The following is a 25,139-nucleotide window of genomic DNA, read 5'->3' on the forward strand; positions in this document are numbered from 1 at the left end:
GAGCAGAAAAGCGCAGTAACAAAACCAACAGAAAACACCAGAGCCCCAAAGGGAAGCCACGAACACGGACGTGACTGGAAGGAAGCCTGGTGGCGCTGAGGGCTAAGCCTGGACTGTGAACTGCAGTGAGCAGTGCCAGCCCACCACACCAGCCCCGCCACAGGCCAAGACGAAGCTGTCTGTCTGCTTCCCTACAGAGTTACGTTACTGGAAAGCCCCAGGAGCAGTTCTAATGTGTCTGTGCCGTTGCTGAGTCGGAACAGTCTCTACGGCAGCGGGTGACAAGGTACGTGGGAGGAATAAATGAGAGTGAGGAACACTGAGAGACTGAAGAAACAACAAAGAGAGTGGACATTTAACTGACAAAAGTCCGACTTTGGGCAAACCTACAGCTTGAAAAGAAATGGACCGCGAGAAACCACATCAGCTGAAAGAGGCCAAGAAGGAAGGCATGGAAGTGTTTGGTAATGCTGCCTGCGTCTTTCCTCTCGCTGTTCAACAGCGGGGCCGCCCGCCTGTACACCAGCTGCCCGTTGAGGCCCCTCCATCGGAACGCCAGCGGGCTTCTCAGGGGGCACTGCCTTTGGGAAAGCTACTTGTGTCTCACCCCATAGATCGTAGAGGACACGGATGAAATTACCTGAGAGAAGTTAAAGACCGGTTGTGTCATGCCCCAGGCGATGAGAGAGCTGGTGACTTCCTCTGTACTGAAGAGCTTACAGGTCAAATAAACATTGCACGGCGGCTGCTGCTCCGCTTCCCCGGCGACGAACCCTTTCCCATCTGGCACCATCAGCAGCACGTGCAACAGCAAAGCACTCTCTGCAGCTGCATTGCGGGAGGCTGGCAAAGCCACGAAGGGTGAGCGATTTGGTATTACAAGGCTTGGTGACTCTGGCTGGGGGAGCAAAAAGTCCTGTTCGTTCTTTGCAGTTTCCTCACAAATCTGGCTTAGAGGCTGTGCATTTTGGGCCCCAGGAACATGCTGGCCAGCTTCTGGGAGCTGCTTCTCTGGACTTGCAAGAGCACACAATGGGGTATGCTGGGTGCTGCTACTTAGCTTACTGTTGACACCAGTGAAGTCTTTGTTATCTATAACAAGTTCCACAGTTACCTAAAAAACACAAAAGGGAAAGAGCTAGTAACAGTGTCACCCCAAACCAGAATTAGATTACTAGAGAATGAATGCCCTCATACTCCAACACAAACCAAGTTATCAGGCACCACTTCACAGTCATCATAGTGATACCTGACTGACGTAAACCTAAACAGAGGGACATTCTACAAAATAGCTGAACTTATTTTATTTTAAATATCAGTTCACCAAAGCAAAGAAAGGTTTCAGAATGTTACCACTAATAAGAGTTCCTATCCTGGAACAGCAGAGCCAATTCACTAACTCTCAGAGAGAAAAAGCTTATTTTTTGGAATGTTTAACCAGTAAGGATGCCGACAGCAAGACAGCAACACAGACTGTCATGATGGCAACCCATTTGAAATCCGAATACACAGAGAACATAAACATTTTACTTTGGAAATACACCCCAGGTGAGTCATATACAGGTGTTTCTCATTAAAGCAGATTCCAGGATAACCACAGGAAATTATCGCTGATCGTAATAAGCGAGCAAACAGAACAAAGTTCATTTAAGTTTTAGGCCAGTCTCAGGATGCCTCTGTTGACTGACTAGATCACAGGGCCTAGCTTTGAAGTCACTAACAGGCAAATAAGGGAGAGAAGACTCAGTTCTTTGGCCTTTCCAAGTGACATTCCCATCTACCCTGATTGCCTCCACACAATGTAATGAGTTTAAAAAATCCCAGGGAGACTCATTAAGCAAAGTAATTTAGACTAACTGTATTAAGCAACTTTGGCGACAAGATGAAAGGAGACTAGAGAGATGTGACAACTAAGCACAATGGATGATTTATGACTGAAAAATTTTTTTTGCTAGAAAGCATAGTAATGGCATAATCTAAAATTCTGAATATAGACTATGATACAGTGGTCAACGCTGAATCATTTTTTGCTGTTAGATGAACATGGTAATTAAATGCTTCGGTCAGCATTGACGTTGAACTCTGTAAACCTCTTAATCGGTGCAGTTCCCTCCCTCCCTTCCCACACAGCCTCACCAAAAGCTTTCCTCACAACATCTTGTATCATGTAATGCCAGTACCATGGAACGTCTCCCGCCCTTCACACACATGTTCAAACAATAGTGCAGGGAACAGTGTATGTAGCATGCGCGTCTCATGTTAAATGTCACCTTCCCTGACTGCCAATAGCTGGTACTGCCTCTCTGGTTATCCCAAGTACATCATACCATTTATTTCAAACTTCCTAGCATTTCTGTCACCCTTGTTCAGTATAAGCTATTTAGGGGCAGAGACTCGAGTTTCCTATATCTTGCTCTCACATCTCAGGGCCAGACCACACTAGGAGGTGCTCAGAAAGGATTTCTGACCCTATGACTATTTATTGACATACCTTGAGGGGGCCCAGTGGAGCCTGACCGTGTTCCTGCTGCACTGGAAGCTGGGCTTGCAAGGAAAGCAGCTCTGACTGGAGGACAGCTCGCAAGGGGAGGGACGCCGATCCAGTGACTTCTGGCTGAGGGAAGAGGGCAGGAAAGTGTTCAGGTTAAATCAAAAAAGGAGCCACAGGGAAATTAAACTGAAGTGAGACACAGCGTAGCAGATAGAGGAACCAATGCTCAGTGAAGTAAATCATTCAATAATTCGATGGAGGTGCCGTGTCTTGGCATCCCTTCTGGGTTTCACACGGCTCCCTGAAGGCTGTAGAAGGTGTCACATGGCACAAGTAGGTTGAACAATAATTGCTATTTTTAGGTTTTTATTAATGAAAAATCTTTAAATTCATATTAAAAATAAAAATTAGGCTGAGTAAAATTATAAAAATATATCTGATGCCATCAGGCCTATGGAGAAAAAAAGGTTGCCTGCCGTGTGTGGAGTTGAGAATATAGACTGGTTAACATATTGTATAAAGCAAACTTGGCAATAAATACAAAAAACTTTAAATATTCCTATGCCCGGGCTCACAGACTACTGTGAATTTTTGCTAAATAAATAATGAACAATACATAAAAAATTTATATACAATTATGTTCTTTGCATTATTGGTTATAAGTAGCTAAAACTTAGAAAAAAAGTATTAGAATTAGGTATCCAATAATCAAGAATGATTAAGCTACTTATTGTACCTCCCTACAGGGGAAATAGTGCACTTATTGAAATGATGTTTATTATGAATTCTATAATAAAAATAATTAATCTTTTAAAATAGCATAAGATTATAAACAAACTATCAAATACTTATGAAATGATGAGGAAAAGACTATATTGATACCTTTGAAGGATAATGAATAAAAACACTCAAGATACTGTTAAATTTTAAAAATGAGGACAAAGACTACATACAAAAGAATTTTAAATCTTTCCAAGACTTAGACCTGTAATATTGTACTCATTTGAGAAAGACACAGGAGATATGTATAAATTTTAGCAAAAGTTATTTCTGGGTGATAAGATTATCAACAAATTTTTCTTCCTTTTATCATTCTTGTTTTTCTAGAAAAAGATAAATATAATTCTTTTGCAATTAGAAAAAGTTAATTAATTAGGCATATAAAATGACTCAATATATAGCAAAAGGTTAATAGAATTTGTCCTAAAGTTGTATAATTATGATTCCTTCTCTTCTTTTGCTATGTTTTCCTTAAAGAACTTGTATTATTTATAGACTCTAGAAAAGCATAAATGAAAATGACACATTCCTAATGCTATTCACGTCTAAGTGGAAGTTAAAAGATGATAAAAGACTACTCTGAATAAAAGAATGAAAATGCTCTAAGTTTATTGATTTATGCTGTTAGCTGCAAGTGGATTTTACACACTTGGAATTAAAAAGCAAACTAACAAAAACCCAGTCAAACTCACTGGCCTGGAGCCAGTTCCAACTCACAGCAACCCTATCAGACAGAGAAGGACGCTGCGGGTTTCCGCGACTATAACCTTCATGGGTGTAGAAGGCCTCACCTTCCCCCCATGGAGTGACCGGAATGATCAAAATGGCTACCCCTAGTTACATTATTTTGGATATGGGCTAGACATCTCACAAATTCTACCTGCAACCAGGAAGTAGACTTACAAGTTATAACTACCAACCCCAAAACACTCACTGCCACTGAGTTGATTCTGACTCATGACAACCCTGCAGACAGGGTAGCACTGCCCTGGTGGATGTCCCAGACACTAACTCTTTACAGGAGTGGACAGTCCTTCTCCTCAGGGGCAGCTGGGGGTTTCAAAGTGCTGCCCTTGTGGTTAGCAGCACACGGGTGACTACTACGACATCAAGACTCCAATACAAACATAGTCAACTCTTCATAGTAAGGACACATTTAAAGAGGCTAAGAGCTTTGAGCTGCAGTCAGAAGATTTGGGTGGAGCCCTGGCTTTGTCTTGAACTAGCTTGGGTGATCAAAGCTGTTACTTAGCTTCACTAAGTCTCCGTTCCCTCGTCTGTAAAATGAAGATAAAAAAGCTGTTGTGAAGATTGCATTTGAGTGCATGTTCATGTCCAGTCTTCACGGCAAAGGTGTCTTTATGGTTCCGGTCACTCCGTGCTCATCATGTCACAACCCGATGGATCTCCTCCTTTAAACCACCAAGCATCTTTAGTGATGTTTATTATCAATTTTAATCATGGGATATGTGACAAACATGGTTATAAACTGTTTAAATACTCTTCTTCTTCCTTAGATGGCCTGGATACTAACAACATTGTTTCATAAAATGGTTCCACACTGAAGTACAACATTGGTCACACTATGACTAAGGGAGCCCTGGTGGCAAAGTGGTTATGCCACAGCTCAGAAGTGGGAAAACCCCAGCCACGCTGCAGGAGGAAGACAAGGCTGCTCCCTCGGGAGAGAGCTAGCAGTCTCAGAAACCCGCAGGGGCAGTTCTGCCTTGTCATTATCGGCTCCCTGTGAGTCGGAATGACTTGATTACCAACTATGAAAATACCAGCAACCATGTGCTTGTCGTGTGTGACGCGCGGAGAAGCATCATTATAATTGGGTAACAACGAAGCTGATGGGGTTAAAAAAAGTAAATAAGCAGAGTTTTAGCCTGATAGGTATGTTAATATATGTCAACTAGGCTTATGAAAAATGGTTTTATTGTTATAACCCAAACAAGATTTTGATACAAAATAATCAATTTTGCACAACAGCTGTTGCGTTGCTGTCAGCTGCTGACAGTCTGTATTTCCTATACCCCATACTAGAGACAGAAACGCTTCAGCACGGCCTCGGGCCCAAACAAGCAGCACACCCAGACAAACCATTAATGTTGCTTGAGCCTGAAGAAATTCCTACTTTAAGTAGGCACATCAGTGTAAGTATGCTCTAAACCCATTGGCAAGAGGCCACAATCCATTGAAGTACCTTTTTCTGCGGACTTTTCTTTGTGTAAATGTGGAAAGTGAGGTTGGAATCCCACCAGTGCTCTATCATTGGGCCACCAAACTGTACCGGAAACACACATCGCTGCTGGAACTTTACCGCTGTGAAGAGAGCCGCACGTCACACCGTCTGTCTAGAGCCATCATCAAACCATGCCACGCACCCACCCCCACTCCCTTTCAAATGTAACTCAAACCCAGTGTGATTCCACTGACAGGGTGAAGGGACAGGGCTGGACGGCAGACAGAGAGGGAACCCCTAGGGGTAGCGTGTGGGAGTGAAGCAGAGGACACTGCTCTGCTTCCTTCTCAGAAATGAGTGTCAAGCACAGGGGCAAACATGTGCAGAGACAGCCCCACAGGCTTCAATGGACGTCCGATGCTATGGATTACTGGTTTTAAAGTTAGGTTGGTAGGTAGTGTATCAAGAGGGTTTACCTAGAAAGATAATGTCTATGAATCTCAAAAGAGGTCTGGCTGGGAGTGAAATAAAGTGGGATATATAAATAACCGAACAGACTATAAATCCTCAATAACAATGCAGGCATCTTCTGAGTGAAGAGCGGGGCACGCTCTGCCATCACACTCACACAGGTCCTGGGTGCTGAGGTTAGCTTTCTGTGTTGGGGTAGCTTTCTGTCATAGCAAGCCCACATGGCATAACGCGAGGGCTGTGTCTCACTGAGCTTGTGCTCACTACGACAGGGACGTTAACAGTTCATAGAGGGAATTTGGGACTAAGATCAAACATCACGAGTTCAAGCCCCAGTTCTCTATTAGTGAATGCCTCGCCCACATTTATCACTTGAAAATGGCCTTCCTGTCCATTAATTTCCAGATTCTTAAACTGGTACCGAAGAACCCTATAAAAGGTCCAGTTGCAGAGAGAATCGATATTCTCTGATTTCCTATTAACAGCTCCAGTCATCTCCGGCCACCTACTTTCCTGACTCTGCAGACTTATCTTGGTACTCTTACACAGTACACGGTCTTGCTATCTGAATTCACATCTAGGAAGTACGGACACAAGGTTTGGCCCCAGAAAGCACACACCCACTTGAGCTGATTGTCGGGTTGTATTACCTGGAGGAGGGAAGTTGGCCTGATACCTCCCTGGCATGAGGACCAACTGAGGGAGGAAGTGACTAGGCACTCTGGAACCGCACACTCCTTCAGGCCCAAACAGACCTCTAGTCCAGCCTCTTGCTACTCAGCATTCTCCTCGTGATTTGGGTACTTTTTTGTACTAGGTTATCAAATTTCTCACACAATTATTTCTTAAGCTCTTTTCTTTAAACCACCAAGACTGAGTCTGGGTTGATAGTGAGGAGAAAATTCATGGAAACAAATTGCTAATGATGTTCTAAAGAAGTTTTTTCTTCAAGAGTTGGAAGGGACATGAAAAGTTATTTTAGTCTATTTCAGTGTGGAAAAGTTCACAGAGGAAAAAGTGATCTTGACTAAGGACACACAAACTAGTGTATGGTATAATCAGAACTATGACCGAGTCTTCCGGTTCCTGCCTTGACGTCTCCTGGACACTCCCTCAGGATCTTCCTATGGAGGAGAGGTGGCCAACTCAGCCACTGTGGCCCAAGTAACAATGCTTGAGAAGCAGGCAACTTAGCCTCCAAACATTTCTAAGTTCAAATTCTGCTTATATCAGAGACCAGTTGTACGATCTTAGCCAAACAACTTAACTATCACATGCCTACGTTTCATCTATAGTTGAAAGAACAGAATCTAAGTGTCAGAGGTTCTTAGCTCTATTCTCAGTTATGTGATTTATGTCAGGACTCATCTCTGAACCAGCTCATTCACTTATAAATACATTACAGTAGGTTCACTTAAAATTCTTTCTAGTTCTAAGATTCTTTTTTTTATTTTTATAAATCATTTTATTGGGGCTCACACAACTCTTATCACAATCCATACATATACATCAATTAAGTAAAGCACTCTTATACATTCGTTGCCCTCATCATTCTCAAAATTTGCCTTCCACTTGGGTTCCTGTCTAGTTCTAAGATTCTATGATACTCCAGATTTCAGATAAGTAATTATGAGTTCAAAATTCTTCAAAGGTCAAAATGTCTAAGGAGCAGAAACAAATCTCTTACTTCCATCTGCAAGTTTACTGGAGGCAAGTCGAACCACCTCAGTTATCAAAGCTGTCTTTTTCAATCCACTTTTGGAAAAGCCCACAGGAACGTGAAATTCCACAAAGAAAGTGCTAAAAATGCAAACAAAAACGGGTATTAAAACAAAACAAAAACAGAGAGACCAAACAGGATGAATAGGTGGAGCACTGAACATTTTCAGGGCAGTGACCCAATTAACTACTGTGGTGGCAGGCAAGGACATTACGCATTATCCAAAATCCATAGCAGCTGCACACCACCAGGAGCAAACGCGAAGGCACAGGTTGGACACTAGCTAATAATGTGGTTACACTGGTTTATCAGCAAATATACCACAGGAATGAAGAATATTAAGAGAAACAATGTGAAAGGGAGGCAGGCATATGAGACCCTCGGTACTTTCTGTACCATTTTTCTGTAAAACTTCAAATGCTCTAAAAAATCCCGTAAACCAAACAAATGAACAACCCCTGTATACCTCACATCCCTTTGAAGGTCCAATCCAATGCTTTCTCTTTTCCCAAGCCTTCATCAATCCTGTCAGGCAGAATATAAAGGCTCCCTTCCTTCTGTACCCATGAAGACCTCTTAGGACCCCTCAGATCCTTTATTATAGACAGCCATTTCAGTGGGTCTCTCGCCGGCTAACTAGAAGGCTGTCAGAACACCCCCAGGTCTTAGTTTTACTTTCCTAGCACAGTGCAACCTAGTGGGGACTCAATGCAGTTTGCTGACTGACTGACTGATGCTTGGGAAAGCACTTTTCACACCATAAAGTGTTATACACCGATACATTATTGTCTGTGTCAAATTTAGCTTTCCTGTACAGACTACATACCGCCTTTTTGTTAGGCTAGGGGGTCTCCCAGCGGAGTTTTTCTTGCCAAGCGTCATCTGAGGCCTCTCTTGAGGAACTCCTAGGGCTTCAATGATGACTCTGATGGAATGTGCTCTGCCCAGAAGGGCCAGTCTGTCCACACCTAAGGTCACTGAATGGGCATCCGCTGGGGGGTCTGCGAGGCTCTGCTGTTCAAGAAAATTGCTGAAAGGAATTCATACAGACATGAGTAAAGACACGAGAGGCATGTGGTCAGAGGGCCAAGAAATTCACACACTAAAGAGGAGAAAGGGAGGCAGGTATTTTAGGTCATAAGGTACCAGGTTTGAGAAATGTCTTTAATCACCAGAACTCAGGTCCTAATCTGCAATGAAACGTAGCTCACAAAAGGTAGACAACTTTTTCTAATCTAAAGGCGTATTTCCACTAAGAAAAAGGTGTTAAAAAAATAAATGTTTCTACGAGCGATACAAATTTGAGTTTTACATAGTAAACGGGAATTCTTCTGCCATTTCACAAAAGTACTTGTGCCTCTAAGAAAGCATTTGGAGAAGAGCCTCACCTGGTTTTCTTGTCGGCTGCCTTCTTCCGCTTATGGCTGTCTGTGTCCAGAACCTTTGGTGACCTGGCAGGAGTCTTTGACTGGTTCATTTTTTTGGAAGGGACACTATCCTTACCTTCACTGGGGGAGTCACTAACGCTGGTATCAGATTTCTGCAGGAGAAGAAACAAAGGAATTGCACTAACAGAAAATTGCTTTGGTGACATTGGTAATGAAACATTTCTCTTAAAGTAAGCAAATTCTCTTCTGCACATCTAGCATTCCCCTAGCCAAAGAGATAACGGACGGACACCAAGGAGATAATTCCACGTTTCTGTTTTTTTAATACAAAAATGATCTGACATTTATATCAAACGATCAGAAGTTCTCAAAAATAACTTAGAAGATCAGTTAAAAGTAAATTCTTCTTTGAAATTCTCAGCAATAATAAAAATTAAACCCCTGCCATCAAGTCAATTTTGACTGGGAACAACCTGAAGGCACAGAACTGGGTTTCCAAAGTTGTCGGTCTTTACAGACGCTGACTGCCTGGGTTTCCAAGGCTGTCGGTCTTTATAGACGCTGACTGCCATGCAGGTTTGCCACAGAGCGCTTTCACCACAGTGTCACTGGGGTCAAGTGATCACAACCACTATTCATCAACTACATGTCTATTCTAGCTTTACCGTTTTATTTATTTTTATAAACTACATTTTACTTACCATCCTTGTAGGTATATTACTATCTGCATTTCCCACATAGATTATATATATATTTATATAATAGCTTTATTCACATATATCACACAATCCAATACAATATATCCATTTACATTCGATCCTGTTGTTCGAGTGAGGTTATATAATCGCCATTGTGAGCCGCTCCTCATCTTCCTGCTCCGTTCTCTACCCTGAGTGAACCATTACTCCTGTGACTATTTCGGAAGGGTTACCTATCTTGACTTTCATGTACCACATAATCTTAAAGATACAAATGAACACCTGCAAATCTAGGTTGGTTTATGAAGTAACACAAGTAAAATCCTTAGTACTAAGGGAGGGAATATTTATGAACTAGAGGATGGTTATGGTAGTGCTCCCTGACTAGCATCCTTTCTGGGTGGCCCTTCTGAGAGGGGCTGCCCAATTATCTTGTGGGTGGGCTTCGGGTCCCCACTCCACACACACCCCTTCACATCGATTTGGTTGTGCGTTTCTGGACTTCTGGTACCTCTTCCCGCTGACACCTCATGATCACACAGACTGGTGTGCTTCTTCCATGTGGGCTTAGCTGCTTCCCTGAAAGATGGCTGCTTGTTTAACTACGAGCCTTGAAAACCCTAGATGCTATATCTGTTGATATCCAGGGACCATCAGCTTTCTTCACCACATTTGCTTACGCACCCATTTTGTCTTCAGCAATTGTGTCAGAAAGGTATCATCTAATGTCACATTGTTAGAACAAACCATTCTTGTACTGAGGCAAGATTTAAGTAGAAGCCAAAAGTCCGTCTGTTTCCTTGTTGTATATATATATACACACACAAGTGCACACACACATATTTTTTTCTCTTACCCCGCTATGTTTACCCATCATTTTTTCAGCAATTCCTCTGATACAATCTACTGAACAAACATGATCAGAAAAGCAACACTCTCCTTGCCATCAGCTTTAGAACACTGCCTATTCCCCTGTGCCCATCATTGTTGGCTCCCAGCTCCCCTCCCTTCCCCTCCCATGCCCCCGCTGGACCTATCGGTCCAGTCACTGTCTCCATAAGAATACCTGTCCTGCACCAAAAACAAAAAATATATAACACACAAACATACAGAGTCACAAATCTAACAGGGATCATGACATAGAACAGATCTCTGTGTAATATATAGAAGGACATTTCTTTCAGGTTTCCCTAACCCGAGTCCCGCTTGTTTAACAACACACACACCCTTTTAGTCTTCATCCATCGTGTCTGAAAGGTGAGCATCCTAGAGGATCACACTGCTTTCCCACTGTCAGGGATGGAGTGTTCTAGTCCCTCTCCCCCGCCCACCCCCTGCAGCTATGCCTTTAGACTTTCAGGGTGGCCCCTCGACTACACGTGTATTTTAAACATTCATTGCAGTCCCTCAAGATGCTCTTCTCTCAGCTTTCACAAGTGAGAACACCGAGGATCAGAGAAGGTAGGCAGTTTATGACCCTATCTGATCTCTAAGTTGTGAAGCCAAATTTCAATCTAAGTTCCAATGCCTGTATTTTTACCACAGTTTGAGGTCAAACTGGTACAACGTCACTTAAATCATTATGATTGTGCAGATGTAAACAAGGCGCTTCCTTTACCCAATTTACACTACTACTAATCATTCCATTTTTCACCTTACTAACATGAGTGCATATTTCATTTCCCAAATTTCCTTAGTGAGGAAACTAATGGTTAAGCCCACTGTAGTTCATTTATTTTGGGAAAAGATAGCTATTACAGTGGATGATTGGTCGCCAATAGCACAAAATGCAAAAGAAAAAGACACAGTTACAGTTATCTGACTCCAAGTTAAAAAAACAAAAAGAGCATACAGCTTACCAACATAAGGCTGGTAACCAATTCAAAGTCATTTTAAGTTAATCACATCCAACTTTCATCAGTATTTTAAGGTGTAAGACAAGTAAAAAGTACTGCTATAAAATCATAGAGCCTTTATTAAACAAAAATACCAAAATGCGAAGCTGTTGTTTCTTGACAGATCCTCCAGCGGGGTGTAGACACTCTTGAAAGTGAAGTCTCCAGAGAAGCCTGAGCGCTTCGATGTGGACCAGGTCAATCCACCAGCGTGGGCGTCCCCAGGGGACTCACATCACGCTCCTTTTATGCATTCTTTTGAGTTTGGGGCAAAAAAGTCTCAGGGCAAAGATCACGGCTCAAGGGTGATAAGTAAGGTTTCCAAATAAATGTCCTTGCTACCCACGAAGAATGAGCAGATAGATGTGTTGTTATGGTGGGAAAGAAAGCCCTGGGACCAACTTCTCTCTCCCTTTTCCCACCAAGGCATTTCCCAATTTTCTTTAAATTTCATCATAACAAGCCCCTATGATCCACCTGTGTCCTTTAAGAAAATTTATCAATATTACCCTTTTGAATCCCCCAAAAACAGTTGTGACAACCTTCTGGACTGATCTCTCTGCCTTGAATTTAACTAGTCCAACAAATTCCCTAGGAAGTCACAGTTTTGATTGGATGCTAGGTACCCTAACACAACTAAGACAAGTGTATTACTGAGTTTTTTCTGGAGCCCTCAACTGATCAGAGACACGTCTGCCCAAAATGCTTCATATAAACCCATCCATGTATTCACTGGAAGCCTAATAGCCACACTGCTTGACTTACCTGTGCAATGTATATGCCTGTGATAAAGGGGCAGAATAATAGTCATGACGTAAACTCAATAAAAGGTCCTTCTGGTCTGTCTAAATAAGATAGGCTAGATGATTAATCTGGAGGAGGAAACAACGGGACCAACAGTTCTGGGGGGACATGGGAAAGGGGGAGGTGGGGGAAAACGAAGTGGTGTTAACAAACATAGGGACAAGGGAACAACAAGTGATCCAAAATCAGTGTTAAGGAGGGTGTAGGAGGCCTGTTAGGGCTTGATCAGGGTAATGGAACTGAGAGGAATTACTGAAACCCAAACGAAGGCTGAGCATGATAGTGGGACAAGAGGAAAGTAAATGGAAATAGAGGAAAGAACTAGGAGGCAAAAGGCATTTATAGAGGTCTAAATATAGTCATGTACATATGTAAATATATTTGAGGATGGGAAATACATCTATATGCATATATTATAGGTTTAGTATTAAGGCAGCAGGATATTGGGCCTCCACTCAAGTTCTCCCTCAATGCAAGAATACTTTGTTCTATTAAACTGGCATTCCATGATGCTCACCTTCCTGAAACGATCGCTGAAGACAAAGGAGGTGCATAAGCAAATGTGGTTAAGAAAGCTGATGGTGCCCAGCAATCAAAAGATATAGTGTCTGGGGTCTTAAAGACTTGAAAGTAAACAAGCAGCCATCTAACTCAGAAGCAACAAAGCCCACATGGAAGCAGCACAGCAGCCTGTGTGATCAAGGGGTGCTGAAGGGATCAGGTATCAGACATCAAAGAACAAAAAATCAAATTAATGTGAATAATGGGGAGTACAGATTGGGGACACAAGACCCTTATGTAGGCAACTGGACATTCCCTTACAGAAGGGTTGCAGGGAAGAGACAAGCCAGTCAGGGTGCAGTGTAGCAATGATAAAACATACAACTTTCCTCTAGTTCCTAAATACTTCCTCCCCCACCCCACTATCATGAGCCCAATTCTACTTTATAAATCTGGCTAGACCAGAGGATGTACAATGGTACAGATAGGAACTGGAAACACAGGGAATCCAGGATGGATGATCCCTTCAGGACCAGTGGTGAGAGTGGCGATAAAGGGAGGGTGGGGTAGAAGGGGGGAACCGATTACAAGGACCTACATATAACCCCCTCCCTGGGGGACAGACAACAGAAAAGTGGGTGAAGGGAGATGTCAGACAATGTAAGATATGGCAACATAATAATAACATAAAATATCAAGGGTTCATGAGGGAGGGGGGAGAGCAGGAAGGGAGGGGGGAAAATGAGGAGCTGGTACCAAGGGCTCAAGTAGAAAGCAAATGTTTTGAGAATGATGATGGCAACAAATGTGCTTTACACAACTGATGTATGTATGGATTGTGATAAAAGTTGTATGTACCCCTAATAAAATGATTAAAAAAAAGAAATTATAGTAAATAACAGTTTTTCAAAAAGATAAAGATGTCAAGAACCCAAACTACATACTTAACAGTGATGAATTTTTAAGTTTTGGATTTTATTCAATATTAAGAACATCAAATGCTGACTCTGTGAAAAGACATAATTCTATCCCTTTAGTTTTTCCATTCCCTGTGGTCAACTGATTCACTCCTCACAAAAACTATATATATTTTCTAAAATAAGGTTTAAATGGCACTCATACTACCATTATGCATTCATTTATGTATTTACTGAATGCTCAGTACTATTAACCTAGGTTTTGGGCTTGTTGCTTTTATGCTCTATCGAGTTAATTCTGACTTGCAGTGACCCTGTGCACAAGAGAAAGCAACCCTGCCTGACCCTGCACTGTCTGAGTCCACTCCTGCAGACATGGTGTCAGTCCATCTCACCGAGGGTCCTCCTCTTTAGCGCCGGCCCAGTTTACCAAGAATTATATTCTACAGGGACTGATCCCTGCTGAGGACATACCCAAAGTACATGAGACAAAATCCTGCCATTCTGGTTTTTAAGAAGCATTCTGGCTATATTTCCTCCAAGGCAAATTAAGGTACGTAAAGCGCATAGCATTCTGTCTGGCATTTGGTGAACGTGCCTGCAGCTCCTAATATTAACACTCTTGTCGTTTAATCTACAAAATTTCAGATTCAGTAACTTACAGGTGCTATGTAAAATAAGTTCTCTAAGAGGCTCTGGTCATACTGAGGGTCATTCGGCTCACTGCTGCAATACACGTCGCTCCCAGGTGATGGGGAATCTGGAGGAGAGCCTAACCCATTCCAGTGGTGGTCCTGGGATAATTCAGCACTGCAGATATAAAAAAAAACAAAGGAGACATTTCAGCTCAGTTAATTCTTTTCTTGGCGGAAGTTTCCTTAAGTTTTTAAACACAGATGACAATTTGTAAGCAAAAAGCCTCACATAAACAGAGGATTATCTGAAAATTATTTCTATATTATATTCCCTTTCCTCAGGGATGCCAGCCAGCAGCTAGTGTTCAAAAATACTACTCACACTATTGTGAGCTCACTCATTTATCCAACAAACACTCATGGGGCCCTGTTAGTGGTCAGACATGGTGCTAGGTCCTGGATGATAAAACAGGCAGTTAAACTAAAACAGTCTCTACTCTTTCAGTGCTTATGTTCCAGCAGGGAGCAAAAAGGTAAACAATTAACTTTATATAATTCTATGAGTTTAGTGTTAAGATGGTGTTCTTGTGAAGGGCTGATTCATAAATCTGCCTTCTTCCATTTAACAAAAAAGTACAGACTTAGAATTATGGCAATATTAGTTCTGATGGAGCCCTGGTAGTGTACTGGTTAAGTGTTGGACTCTTAAATGACATGGTCATCAGTTCAAAAACATCAGCAGAAACTCGGGAGAAAGACGGGACTTTCTACTCCCTTAGACAGTCTTACAAACCCACAGGGGGTCACTGAGTTAGCACTGACTCGATGGCAGTGATATTAGTTCTGAGGAATATAGAAAGAAATAAAACAGATACCTAATTTACAAATATTTTATAAACTAATAAAATTAGAAATATTTTCCCTTAAAGTATAAATTCCTGGAAGGCAAAAGAGATGCATTTTGCTTCTCCTATACTGACTAGGTTACTTGTGGGCCTGCTAACCCCAAGGTCAACAGTTCAAACCACCAGCCACTCTGTGGGAGGAAGATAAGGTTGCCTACTCTCATAAAGATTGACAGGTTTGGAACCTACAGGCACAGTTCTACTCTGATTCAGTCACTGTGAGTTGGAATTGATGGCAGTGGGTTGGGAAATAGTGACTAGCATTTAATGAACATATATTGATGAGCTAAATGAATTCTTTTAATTTTATTTTAAACGTTTTATTAGGGGCTCATACAACTCTTATCACAGTCCATACATATACATACATCAATTGTATAAAGCACATCTGTACATTCTTTGCCCTAATCATTTTCTTTTCTTTCTTTCTTTTTCCTTTTCTTTTTTTAAAAATTTTATTAGGGGCTCATACAACTCTTATCACAATCCACACATATACATACACCAATTGTATAAAGCACATCTGTACATTCCCCGCCCCAGCTAAATGAATTCTTAAGGAACATCTGGTGGTAGTATCAAAAGCAGTAGTCTTTATTAAATATCTATTACGTGTCAGGTACTACAAGGTCTGCTGGAAACAGATGTGGCTTTCTACTCCTGCAAAGAGTTACTGTGTCAGAAACCCACAGTGGCAGTTCCACCTAGTCCTACAGGGTCACTCAGAGTTGGAATCAACTCAATGGCCGTGAGTGACAGTTGACTAATAGGCTGAGCAGCCACTACCCTTGATCCATGTTAGGTTTTCCATCACTGTAACCAGTACCTCATCGCTCCATAAATGATGCCTTCCTTTTTCCCTTTCCTCCCGCCCAGCCACTGACACGCTTTGGTCTCTACACTCTTGTCTATTCTTGTCACTTTACGTACGCGAGGGAACACCATGCTTGGCCTTTTGTGGGTGGGTTATTTCACTCAGCAAGGTTCACTCATGTGGAAACATAGGCTGACTTCTCTTTCTGGCTGCGTCATATTCCACTCTGGGTACTTGGGGCTGTCTCCAGACACTACCAAATGCGTGGGGTGGGCTGAATCCCAGAGTGCTGTGCTCACTCTCGCCTACAGTAAGGAAGAGCCCGGTGGTGCAAACGGACCAGATCCCACGCACTGCTCCGTCTGCTTGGCCTCGGCAGCGTCTGAGCACTGCCCCTTCTAGAAACCCGCTCTTCTTGGCTCGCTACAGGATTCTTCTATTCTCTTACGCGGTTGCTTGCTTTTTCCCTTTTTGCTTACCTTGTAAAATTATGGATTTTCTTCCCTTACAGATACGGTCATCCTATTTGACTTTTAACCTAGGTTTAAGTATTCTTTGATTGAAAGGTATATTTAGGAAGAAGAAGATAGAGCTGAAAGTGCGCTTATTTTGTGACTAAACAATAGGGGCAATTTTTTTTGTGTCAGAGAAATTTTATTTTCAAAAAGCGAAAAGTCTACACTTAAATTTGCCTTTGTCCTTAAGGCAAAAGGTAAGTGCACTTTCAGCTCTATCTTCTTCTTCTAAGTTTATTTCAACCATAAGCCTAGTTTAAAAGTCAAACAGGACTACAGTATCTGTCTGTTTCCTCAGAGGCCCTCCCTTTCAACTCCTCTAGATGTCTCTTCTGGTATCTTTCTATTGCTACATAAAATGTGTACTGCTATTTTCTAATTCTTCAATGTTCTAAAATGCATCTGTACTTTTTCTTTTTTTTTTTGCATATGTACTTTCTATGATGAAAATAAAGGGTTCACGCTCTTATACCATTACTCTTGGGCCAAAATTTTCCTTTACTCCACCTTCCAAATTTAATTATATTAAAATTTTTGTTATATTGATTTTTAGGGTTAGGACTGTATTGTAGGTAAGATAATTTGACCCACTGCCATTGAGTCAATTCCAACTCAGAATGACCCTCTGTATCAGTGGTTCTCAACCTTCCTAATGCCGCAACCCTTTAATACAGTTCATGTATGGTGACCCCTCCAACCAAAAAATTATTTTCGTTGCTGCTTCATAACTGTCATTTTGCTACTGTTAGGGATTGGGCAACCCCTCCAAAGGGGTCGCGACCCACAGATTGAGAACCATGGCGCTATAGGGTTTCCAAAACCTTTATGGAAGCAGAAAGCCTCATCTTTTTCCCTCGTAACACCTAGTGGGTTTGAACCACTAACCTTTCAGTTAAAAGTTTAATGTTTATCCACAGGCCACTGGGATTCTGTAGTATAGTTTAAATATACTTTATTACAATCTATTTCTTATATAACATTTAACTGTCTCAATTTCTTATTTGCTTTATTGTCTATCACTATTTCACCATTTGACTCTAGATACGGGTTCCTCACTTTTGCCCATGTTTTCAAAGGCCCAGCTTTTTGGTTTCATGGATTCTTACTATTGACAAATCACACCAACTCACTGCCACTGGGTCAATGCTAACTCTTAGTGACCGTATAGGACATGGAAGGACTGTCCCTGTGAATTTCCAAGGCTAGCTCTTTATGGGAGTAGAAAGCTCTGTCTTTCTTCCGCTCCTAATTCACTAGCCTTAAATTGAGGTAGTGCCTCCAGCAATACCTGTGTTTTAAACTCCTGAGTCTGAGCTTCTGCAATCAGATTACTGGTCCTCTAAGGAGCTTGGGGCGTAGTGGTCACACACTGACCTGCTAACTCCAAGGTCAGCAGTTTGAAAACCTGCTCTGCAGGAGAAAGACGATGCTTTCTACTCCTGTGAAACGTTCGCCTCAGGAACCCACACGTGCAGCTCTACCGTGCCCTATAGGGCCGCCACTGAGTCACAACTGATTTGATGCAGTGCATTTGGGGTTTTCTTTGGAACGGTCCCAGCGCCCTGCAGGGGGACAGTCTCATCCACTTTGAAAAACACTGCATTATAAGGCAGAGTAGACGACTCTCTCAGTTTTCGAAAGCTGCAAATCTTGATAGACGTGGGGTGGCCGGTGGGTTCCCATCTTGATCCTGTTGGTTAACAGGCCGAAGCTGAACCCACTGTGCCACCAAGGTCCGAGTCCCCTATCTTAAACTCACTGCCATCAAGTCGATTCAGAGCACCTCGAATTTAACAGACTTATATGCTCACAGCTAAACTTATGCTTCGAACCCCTCGCCTCATGCCTGCCTAAGGATTCTGATGTATTAGAATCTATGGAGTTGCTCAAGCAAAAGCCTACGGCCATTTTTGACCTTGCTCCTCTTTGTACAATTCCAAAAACAAACCAAGTTCACATCCATATAATTGATTCCAACTCGTAGAAACCCTACAGGATAGAGCAGGCGACCTCAAACTATAGCCCACTGGCCACATGTGGCTCGCCGAGGACATTTATGTGGTCCACCGGGTGTTTTTGCCCTGTTTGTTTTTTTACTTCAAAATAAGATATGTGCAGTGTGCATAGGAATTTGTTCATAGTTTTTCTTTTAAACTATAGTCCGGCCCTCAAACGGGTCTGAGGGACAGTGAACTGGCCCCCTGTTTTAAGTTTGAGGACCCCTGAGATAGACGATGAGGTACTTTATTGTGCCAACCTGGCCGAGAAACACATGTGGGGTTAATTGAAGAACGTAGGGATAAATGGCTCAGTGAGCCGCACTTTTTCAGTTCTCGGGTCCCTTGCTTTGTGATGGTTGGACCAGGATGCCACTGCCTTAGCCAGTTCCCTGCTTTAGCTGGCAAGGCTCACTTCCTGCAAGACATCCCTGAGGAGAAGCCACATGGACCTACCCCAATGCAGCCCTGGGTGCTGGAGCAGCCGTGTGGAGACCTCCACCAGTGCTGAGATGCTTACACATTCACTGATTCAGCTTTCCTCCTGCAGTCGGCATCATGGTGTGTGTTTTGTGAGATGGAGGACGACTTTGTGGATTGGTGTCAGACATATGGGCTAATGTTGGACTTGTGGGCTTGGGCAGCACTTGGTTGGGATGTTTTCTTGATGTGCACTTACCCTTTATCTAAAACTCTCTTATACACGCGTTTCTGTGGATGTTTCTCTAACGTTCCCAGACTAACACAGAGGAAAATGGCTCCTTTGGGTTTCTAAGGCTGTGAATATTTATGGGAGCAGAAAGCCTCACCTTTCTCCCACCGAGCGGCTGAGGTGTTGAACAGTCCCACGTACCCCATGAAGCCCCAGGGTTCCTTTCTTCTGCAGTCCCCACTATCACAGGGACCCTACATCATGTTTGGGTCCCAAGGCCTCGCATCTTTCTTGACAGGAGCACCTCTCCCATTCAGAGGAGCTAGGCTGCTATTGCAGTCAGCAGGTTACAGCTTCCCAACAGCACCGGCAGGGGTCTATTTCTACAATTAAACAGTCATCAAATCTTACCATTTCAACCTCCCCACTGCCACTAGAGGGGGGAATTCCCACATGGTTTCCTACATCTCCTACTCATCTGCACATGCCCTTTCGGTACAGATTTTCAGTGAACTTTCTACTCTTTTGCTCAAAATAATTTGGTCTTTATTTCTAGAAGATAATGTCTAAATTCATTAACACAATCAATATAATAACCCAGACATAATATTCCAAGTCTGGCTTCCAACTCCTCTACACATTCCATCTATCCTACTGTCAGCCAGAACAACTAACTATAGTCATGCAGTCTAAATTTTAGTTACATAAAACTATCGGAATTTCTGAAAAACACATGCTACCTTACATCTCTGTAACTGCACATATTGTTGGGAACATATCCTACTAGCTTCCCAAGACAAAAATGCATATAGCATTTTATTGAGGAGCTAGTACATAAAAGTCTGGCTCTAGGGCACAAGAGCCCTGGTGGCACAGTGGTTAAGGGTTGGGCTGCAATCCAGATGGTCAGTAGTTGGAAACTACCAGCCACTTCTCGGGGGAGAGACGGCCTTTCTAGTCCTACGAACAGTGACAGTCGTGGAAACTCGAGCAGCAGTTCTACCCTGGCCTATAGGGTCGCGATGAATAGGCATCAACTCGATGGCATTGGGTTTGTTTTATTGTTTTGTTTTGTTTCTGTCCAGGGCACATGTTAGTAGCAACAATATCAGAAATACTATTAGCATTTATTGCACACCTACTTTGTGTTAAGCATAGTACTAACTGTTCTATGTGTATTATCTCTACTCTTCACAAAGTTAGGTATAATCCTAATTTTACTGACCTCTCTGGGATTCAGAGGTACCTGCTTAAGGATACAGAGTTAATAAGGGACAGACTTTGAATTTCAACTTGTATCTGTTTAAAGTTGAAGAGCTGTATGGTACCATGCAATCCCTGGCGTTGCGTACAGTTAAGAGAGAGGAATGACAAGCTAGTACGTGAGAGAAGAGAAGAATAGGGTGTAAAGATTGGGCTTTTATTCAGTAGGCAGTGAGGAGGGAATGACTTGGTGCATCTAGTAAGCACTGTTTTGGGAAAAGGAAGCTGTTAACAAGGAGCATTCAAGAGCTGGAGTGCGAGATTGACAGAAAGGAAGCTGGCCAGGAGCTCTCACCTGCCCAAGAGCAGCTGGATGGCTCTGGTTTCAGCTTTCGTCGTCTCTGTAGCATGGAGAAGGTGGTCACCAAGGTGGCCTTTCAGTGGACTTCTAGACAAAGCTCTAATTCTATAATTAAAAGAAAAATTCTCAGTGGGTAACAGATGGGAAAACTCTAAGCCATAATGAATTGAGCTAAGAAATGGCGCATGCCGGCTATTAAAAGATATACAGTGACTAGAGTCTTAAAGGCTTGTAGCCAAGCAAGCGGCCATCTAGCAGGGACGCAACAAAGCCCACATGGAAGAAGCACACCAGCCTGTGTGATCATGAGGGGTCAAAGGGAAGAGGTACCAGAAGTACAAAAACAAGCAACCAAACCGATGTGAAGGGGTGTGGATGTAGTGGAGACCCAAACCCCACCTACCTACCTGTAAGATAATTGGACAGTCTCTCTCAGAAGGGCCACCGAAGGGATGAACAATCCAGGGTGTGATATAGCATTGATGAACCACATTTAACTATCTTCTAGTTCTTTAATATTTCCTTCCCTTACTATTATGGGTTTTGCTTGTTTTACCTCATTAGTCCTTTTAGATTTGCGTATGTTCATTTGTATATGGAAGGTGGGGTAAAAAGGGTGAACCGATCACAAAGATCTACATATAACCCCCTCCCTGGGGGATGGATAATGGAAAAGTAGGTGAAGGGAGATGTCGGACAGTGTAAGACATGACAAAATAATAATTTATAAATTATCAAGGGTTCATGAGGGAGAAGGGTAGGGAGGGAGGGGAAAATGAGGAGCTGATATACCAAGGGCTTAAGTAGAAAGCAAATGTTCTGAGAATGATGATGGCAACAAATGTACAAATGTGCTTGATACATGGATGATGTATGGGTTGTGTAAGAGTTGTATGAGCCCCCAATAAAATGATTAATACAAAACAACAAAAAAAGATCATTCGGTACATGAAAGCCTAGATAGGTAACCTTCAGAAACAGTAACAGGAGTAATGGCTCCCTGGGGGTGTGGGAAGAGATGGGGAGGAAGGGGAACGGGAAGCTGGTAGCATTGATGACTACATAATCGTACTCGAAGGTACTGAACAACAAAATCGTATGTGAATGGATATACTGGATTGTGTACCATATGGCCAAAAATAAACTATTATAGGGAAAAAATTAATAAGGGTTCCTGGAAGTTAGCGAGGGGATAAAGGGAAGGAAGCTAAGGTCAAGGAGTGATTGTAGTAGCAATTGTTCAATACTGCTAGATGTGTTTGAATTATAGAATGTTATCTGTAAGAGTTCTCAATAAAATGATTAAAAAAAGAAAGGCACACGAAGCTAGTCCACTACTGGAAATTACATGTACTTTAAACCTAACGGTCTTTTTAGGGAACCTAACAGTCAGCGCTGTTGTTAGGACTCATGGTGACCCTATGAACATCAGGACGGCCTGTGCCATCTTCACCAGAGCCACCATGTTGGAACCCAATGTGAAACCGTACACTCTACAAAGCACTTTCCCATATTGAAATCCCATTTCATTTTTGCGGGATAAGATGGAGAGAGTATTCCCACAATTTAAACATTAAAGTTCAGAAGAAGGGAAGAATGTATCTATTTACACATTTAGTGTCAGTGATATCTTGAGAATTCTTTTCCACTACATTAGGGATTACTTGAAGTGTTAAAATTATTTTACAACTGGACAAGAAAGCTCCGGTTAGGAATTAATGTGAAATGTGATGCTGAAGGCTGCAACAGACCCTACCCTCGGATCACAACAGTCGCAGGTACTGTCCATCCTGTAACTTACTGTGCTGACGCTCTCCCGGGCTCTTCCTTCCGAGGAGGGGGACCCTCGTCCAACAACATGCTGCTATCTGGGCTTGACTTCATTGCAGAAACCACCATGGCGTTGCGCAGTTTACTGCCTTGTTCTAACAAAACTGAACAGGGAAAAGCAGACACACACGATCTGAAACCAGCAGAGACACTTGCAATGCTCAGTGCATTTCCTTCCATCACAGGGTATGAGGAGGCTTCAAAAAGTCCACAGAAAAACAGAATCAACAGACAGTGGAATTCTCACACAAACTTTTTGCCATTCAATTTTCCTGCCTTCCCCACTACCTTGAAAATTCCTTGGGGATATCACTCAACAACAAATCTGCTCAGTGCTGCAACTGTGTGAGCTGGTGTGAGAGCACTCCGGATAGACTGACTTCCTTAGGGGCGTTCTGGGGAGAAAGACGAGCTTCCTACTCCTGTGAACTCCTGGAAACTCACAGGGACGGTATGGCTCTGTCCTATAGGGTTGCTATGAGTCAGCATCGACTCAGTGGCAGTGAGTGAGTGGGTTTGTTATAGCCATTCACTTAATCTGCCAGTTTGTAATGATATATAATAAGGTTAGTGATGTCTATGTGTTATTATTTTTCTTTCTTTTTTTAAATTATTTTTATTATTTTTTTTATTTTAACAATTTATTGGGGCTCATACAATTCTTATCACAGTTCATACATATACATACATCAATTGTATAAAGCACATCTGTACAGTCTTTGCCCTAATCATTTTTTTCTCCTTTTTTCTTTTTTTACATTTTATTAGGGACTCATACAACTCTTATCACCATCCATACATATACATACATCAATTGTATAAAGCACATCCATACATTCCCTGCCCCAATCATTCTCAAGGCATTTGCTCTCCACTTAAGCCCCTTGCATCAGGTCCTCTTTTTTTCCCCCCCTCCTTCCCCTTTCCCCCTTCCCTCATGTGCCCTTGGTAATTTATACATCGTTATTTTGTCATATCTTGCCCTATCCGGAGTCTCCCTTCCCCCCTTCTCTGCTGTCCCTCTCCCAGGGAAGAGGTCACATGTGGATCCTTGTAATCAGTTCCCCCTTTCCAACCCACTCACCCTCCACTCTCCCAGCATCGTCCCTCACACCCTTGGCCCTGAAGGTATCATCCACCCTGGATTCCCTGTACCTCCAGCCCTCATATGTACCAGTGTACAGCCTCTGTCCTATCCAGCCCTGCAAGGTAGAATTCGGATCATGGTAGTTGGGGGGAGGAAGCATCCAGGATCTGGGGGAAAGCTGTGTTCTTCATCGGTACTACCTCGCACCCTAATTAACCCATCTCCTCTCCTAAACCCCTCTATGAGGGGATCTCCATTGGCCGACACTTGGGCCTTGGGTCTCCACTCTGCACTTCCCCCTTCATTTAATATGGTATATATATACATATACACATATATACACATACATACACACACTTATATCGTTTTGTTTGTTTTTTTTTTGCATGATGCCTTATACCTGGTCCCTTGGCACCTCGTGATCGCACTGGCCGGTGTGCTTCTTCCATGTAGGCTTTTTTGCTTCTCAGCTAGATGGCCGCTTGTTCACCTTCAAGCCTTTAAGACCCCAAACACTATCTCTTTTGATAGCCGGGCACCATCAGCTTTCTTCACATTTGCTTATGCACCCATTTATCTTCAGCGATCCTATCATGGAGGTGTGCAGTCAATGATATGATTTTTTGTTCTTTGATGCCTGGTAACTGATCCCTTTGGGACCACTCGATCACACAGGCTGGTGTGTTCTTCCATGTGGACTTTGTTGCTTCTGAGCTAGATGGCCGCTTGTTTATCTTCAAGCCTTTAAGACCCCAGTCACTATCTCTTTTGATAGCCGGGCACCATCAGCTTTCTTCACCACATTTACTTGTTCACCCACTTTGGCTCCAGCCGTTGTGTCGGGAGAGTGAGCATCATAGAGTTCCAATTTAATAAAAGAAGGTATTCATGCATTGAGGGAGTGTTTGAGTAGAGGCCCAAGGTCCTTCCGCCACCTTAATACTTGACCTATCAATATAGACACATAGATCTATTTCCCCATCCTCCTATATATATTTGCATGTACATGTCTTTGTCTAGACCTCCATGAATGCCCTTTGACTCCTAGCTCTTTCCTCCATCTCCCTTGACTTTCCTCCTGCCCTACTACCATGCTTCGTCGCCACCTGGACTAGAGTATACCTCTTCTCTAAGCAACCTTACCCTTGATCATTTCCCACCAGGCCTGCCACTCCCCCTTCTCTACCATTTGGGGTCCCATGTTTTTCCCTTGTCCCTGGGTTTGTTAACACCACTTCCTTACCCCCCTCTTCCCCCCCACCCCAAGTCCCCCCGGAACTGTCAGTCCCG

The 25,139-nt window shown here is 42.7% G+C and overlaps 1 protein-coding gene across 1 annotated transcript in view; it reads right to left on the bottom strand.

The window, feature by feature from the left end:
• C2CD3 (C2 domain containing 3 centriole elongation regulator) overlaps window positions 1–25,139 on the bottom strand; it is a 120,842-nt gene that overhangs the window by 74,381 nt on the left and 21,322 nt on the right. Inside the window, exons 6-14 of the mRNA XM_075546264.1 lie at window positions 22,734–22,866; window positions 20,927–21,037; window positions 14,513–14,660; window positions 9,036–9,187; window positions 8,474–8,677; window positions 7,615–7,727; window positions 5,478–5,596; window positions 2,492–2,614; window positions 641–1,114 (exon numbers count right to left, since the gene is read on the bottom strand). Coding sequence (XP_075402379.1) covers window positions 641–1,114; window positions 2,492–2,614; window positions 5,478–5,596; window positions 7,615–7,727; window positions 8,474–8,677; window positions 9,036–9,187; window positions 14,513–14,660; window positions 20,927–21,037; window positions 22,734–22,866 — 1,577 coding nt within the window. The remainder of the gene's footprint in view (window positions 1–640; window positions 1,115–2,491; window positions 2,615–5,477; window positions 5,597–7,614; window positions 7,728–8,473; window positions 8,678–9,035; window positions 9,188–14,512; window positions 14,661–20,926; window positions 21,038–22,733; window positions 22,867–25,139) is intronic.

Source organism: Tenrec ecaudatus, chromosome 4 (genome assembly GCF_050624435.1).
Source record: "Tenrec ecaudatus isolate mTenEca1 chromosome 4, mTenEca1.hap1, whole genome shotgun sequence".
In the NCBI taxonomy this organism is placed as follows: Eukaryota; Metazoa; Chordata; class Mammalia; order Afrosoricida; family Tenrecidae; genus Tenrec; species Tenrec ecaudatus.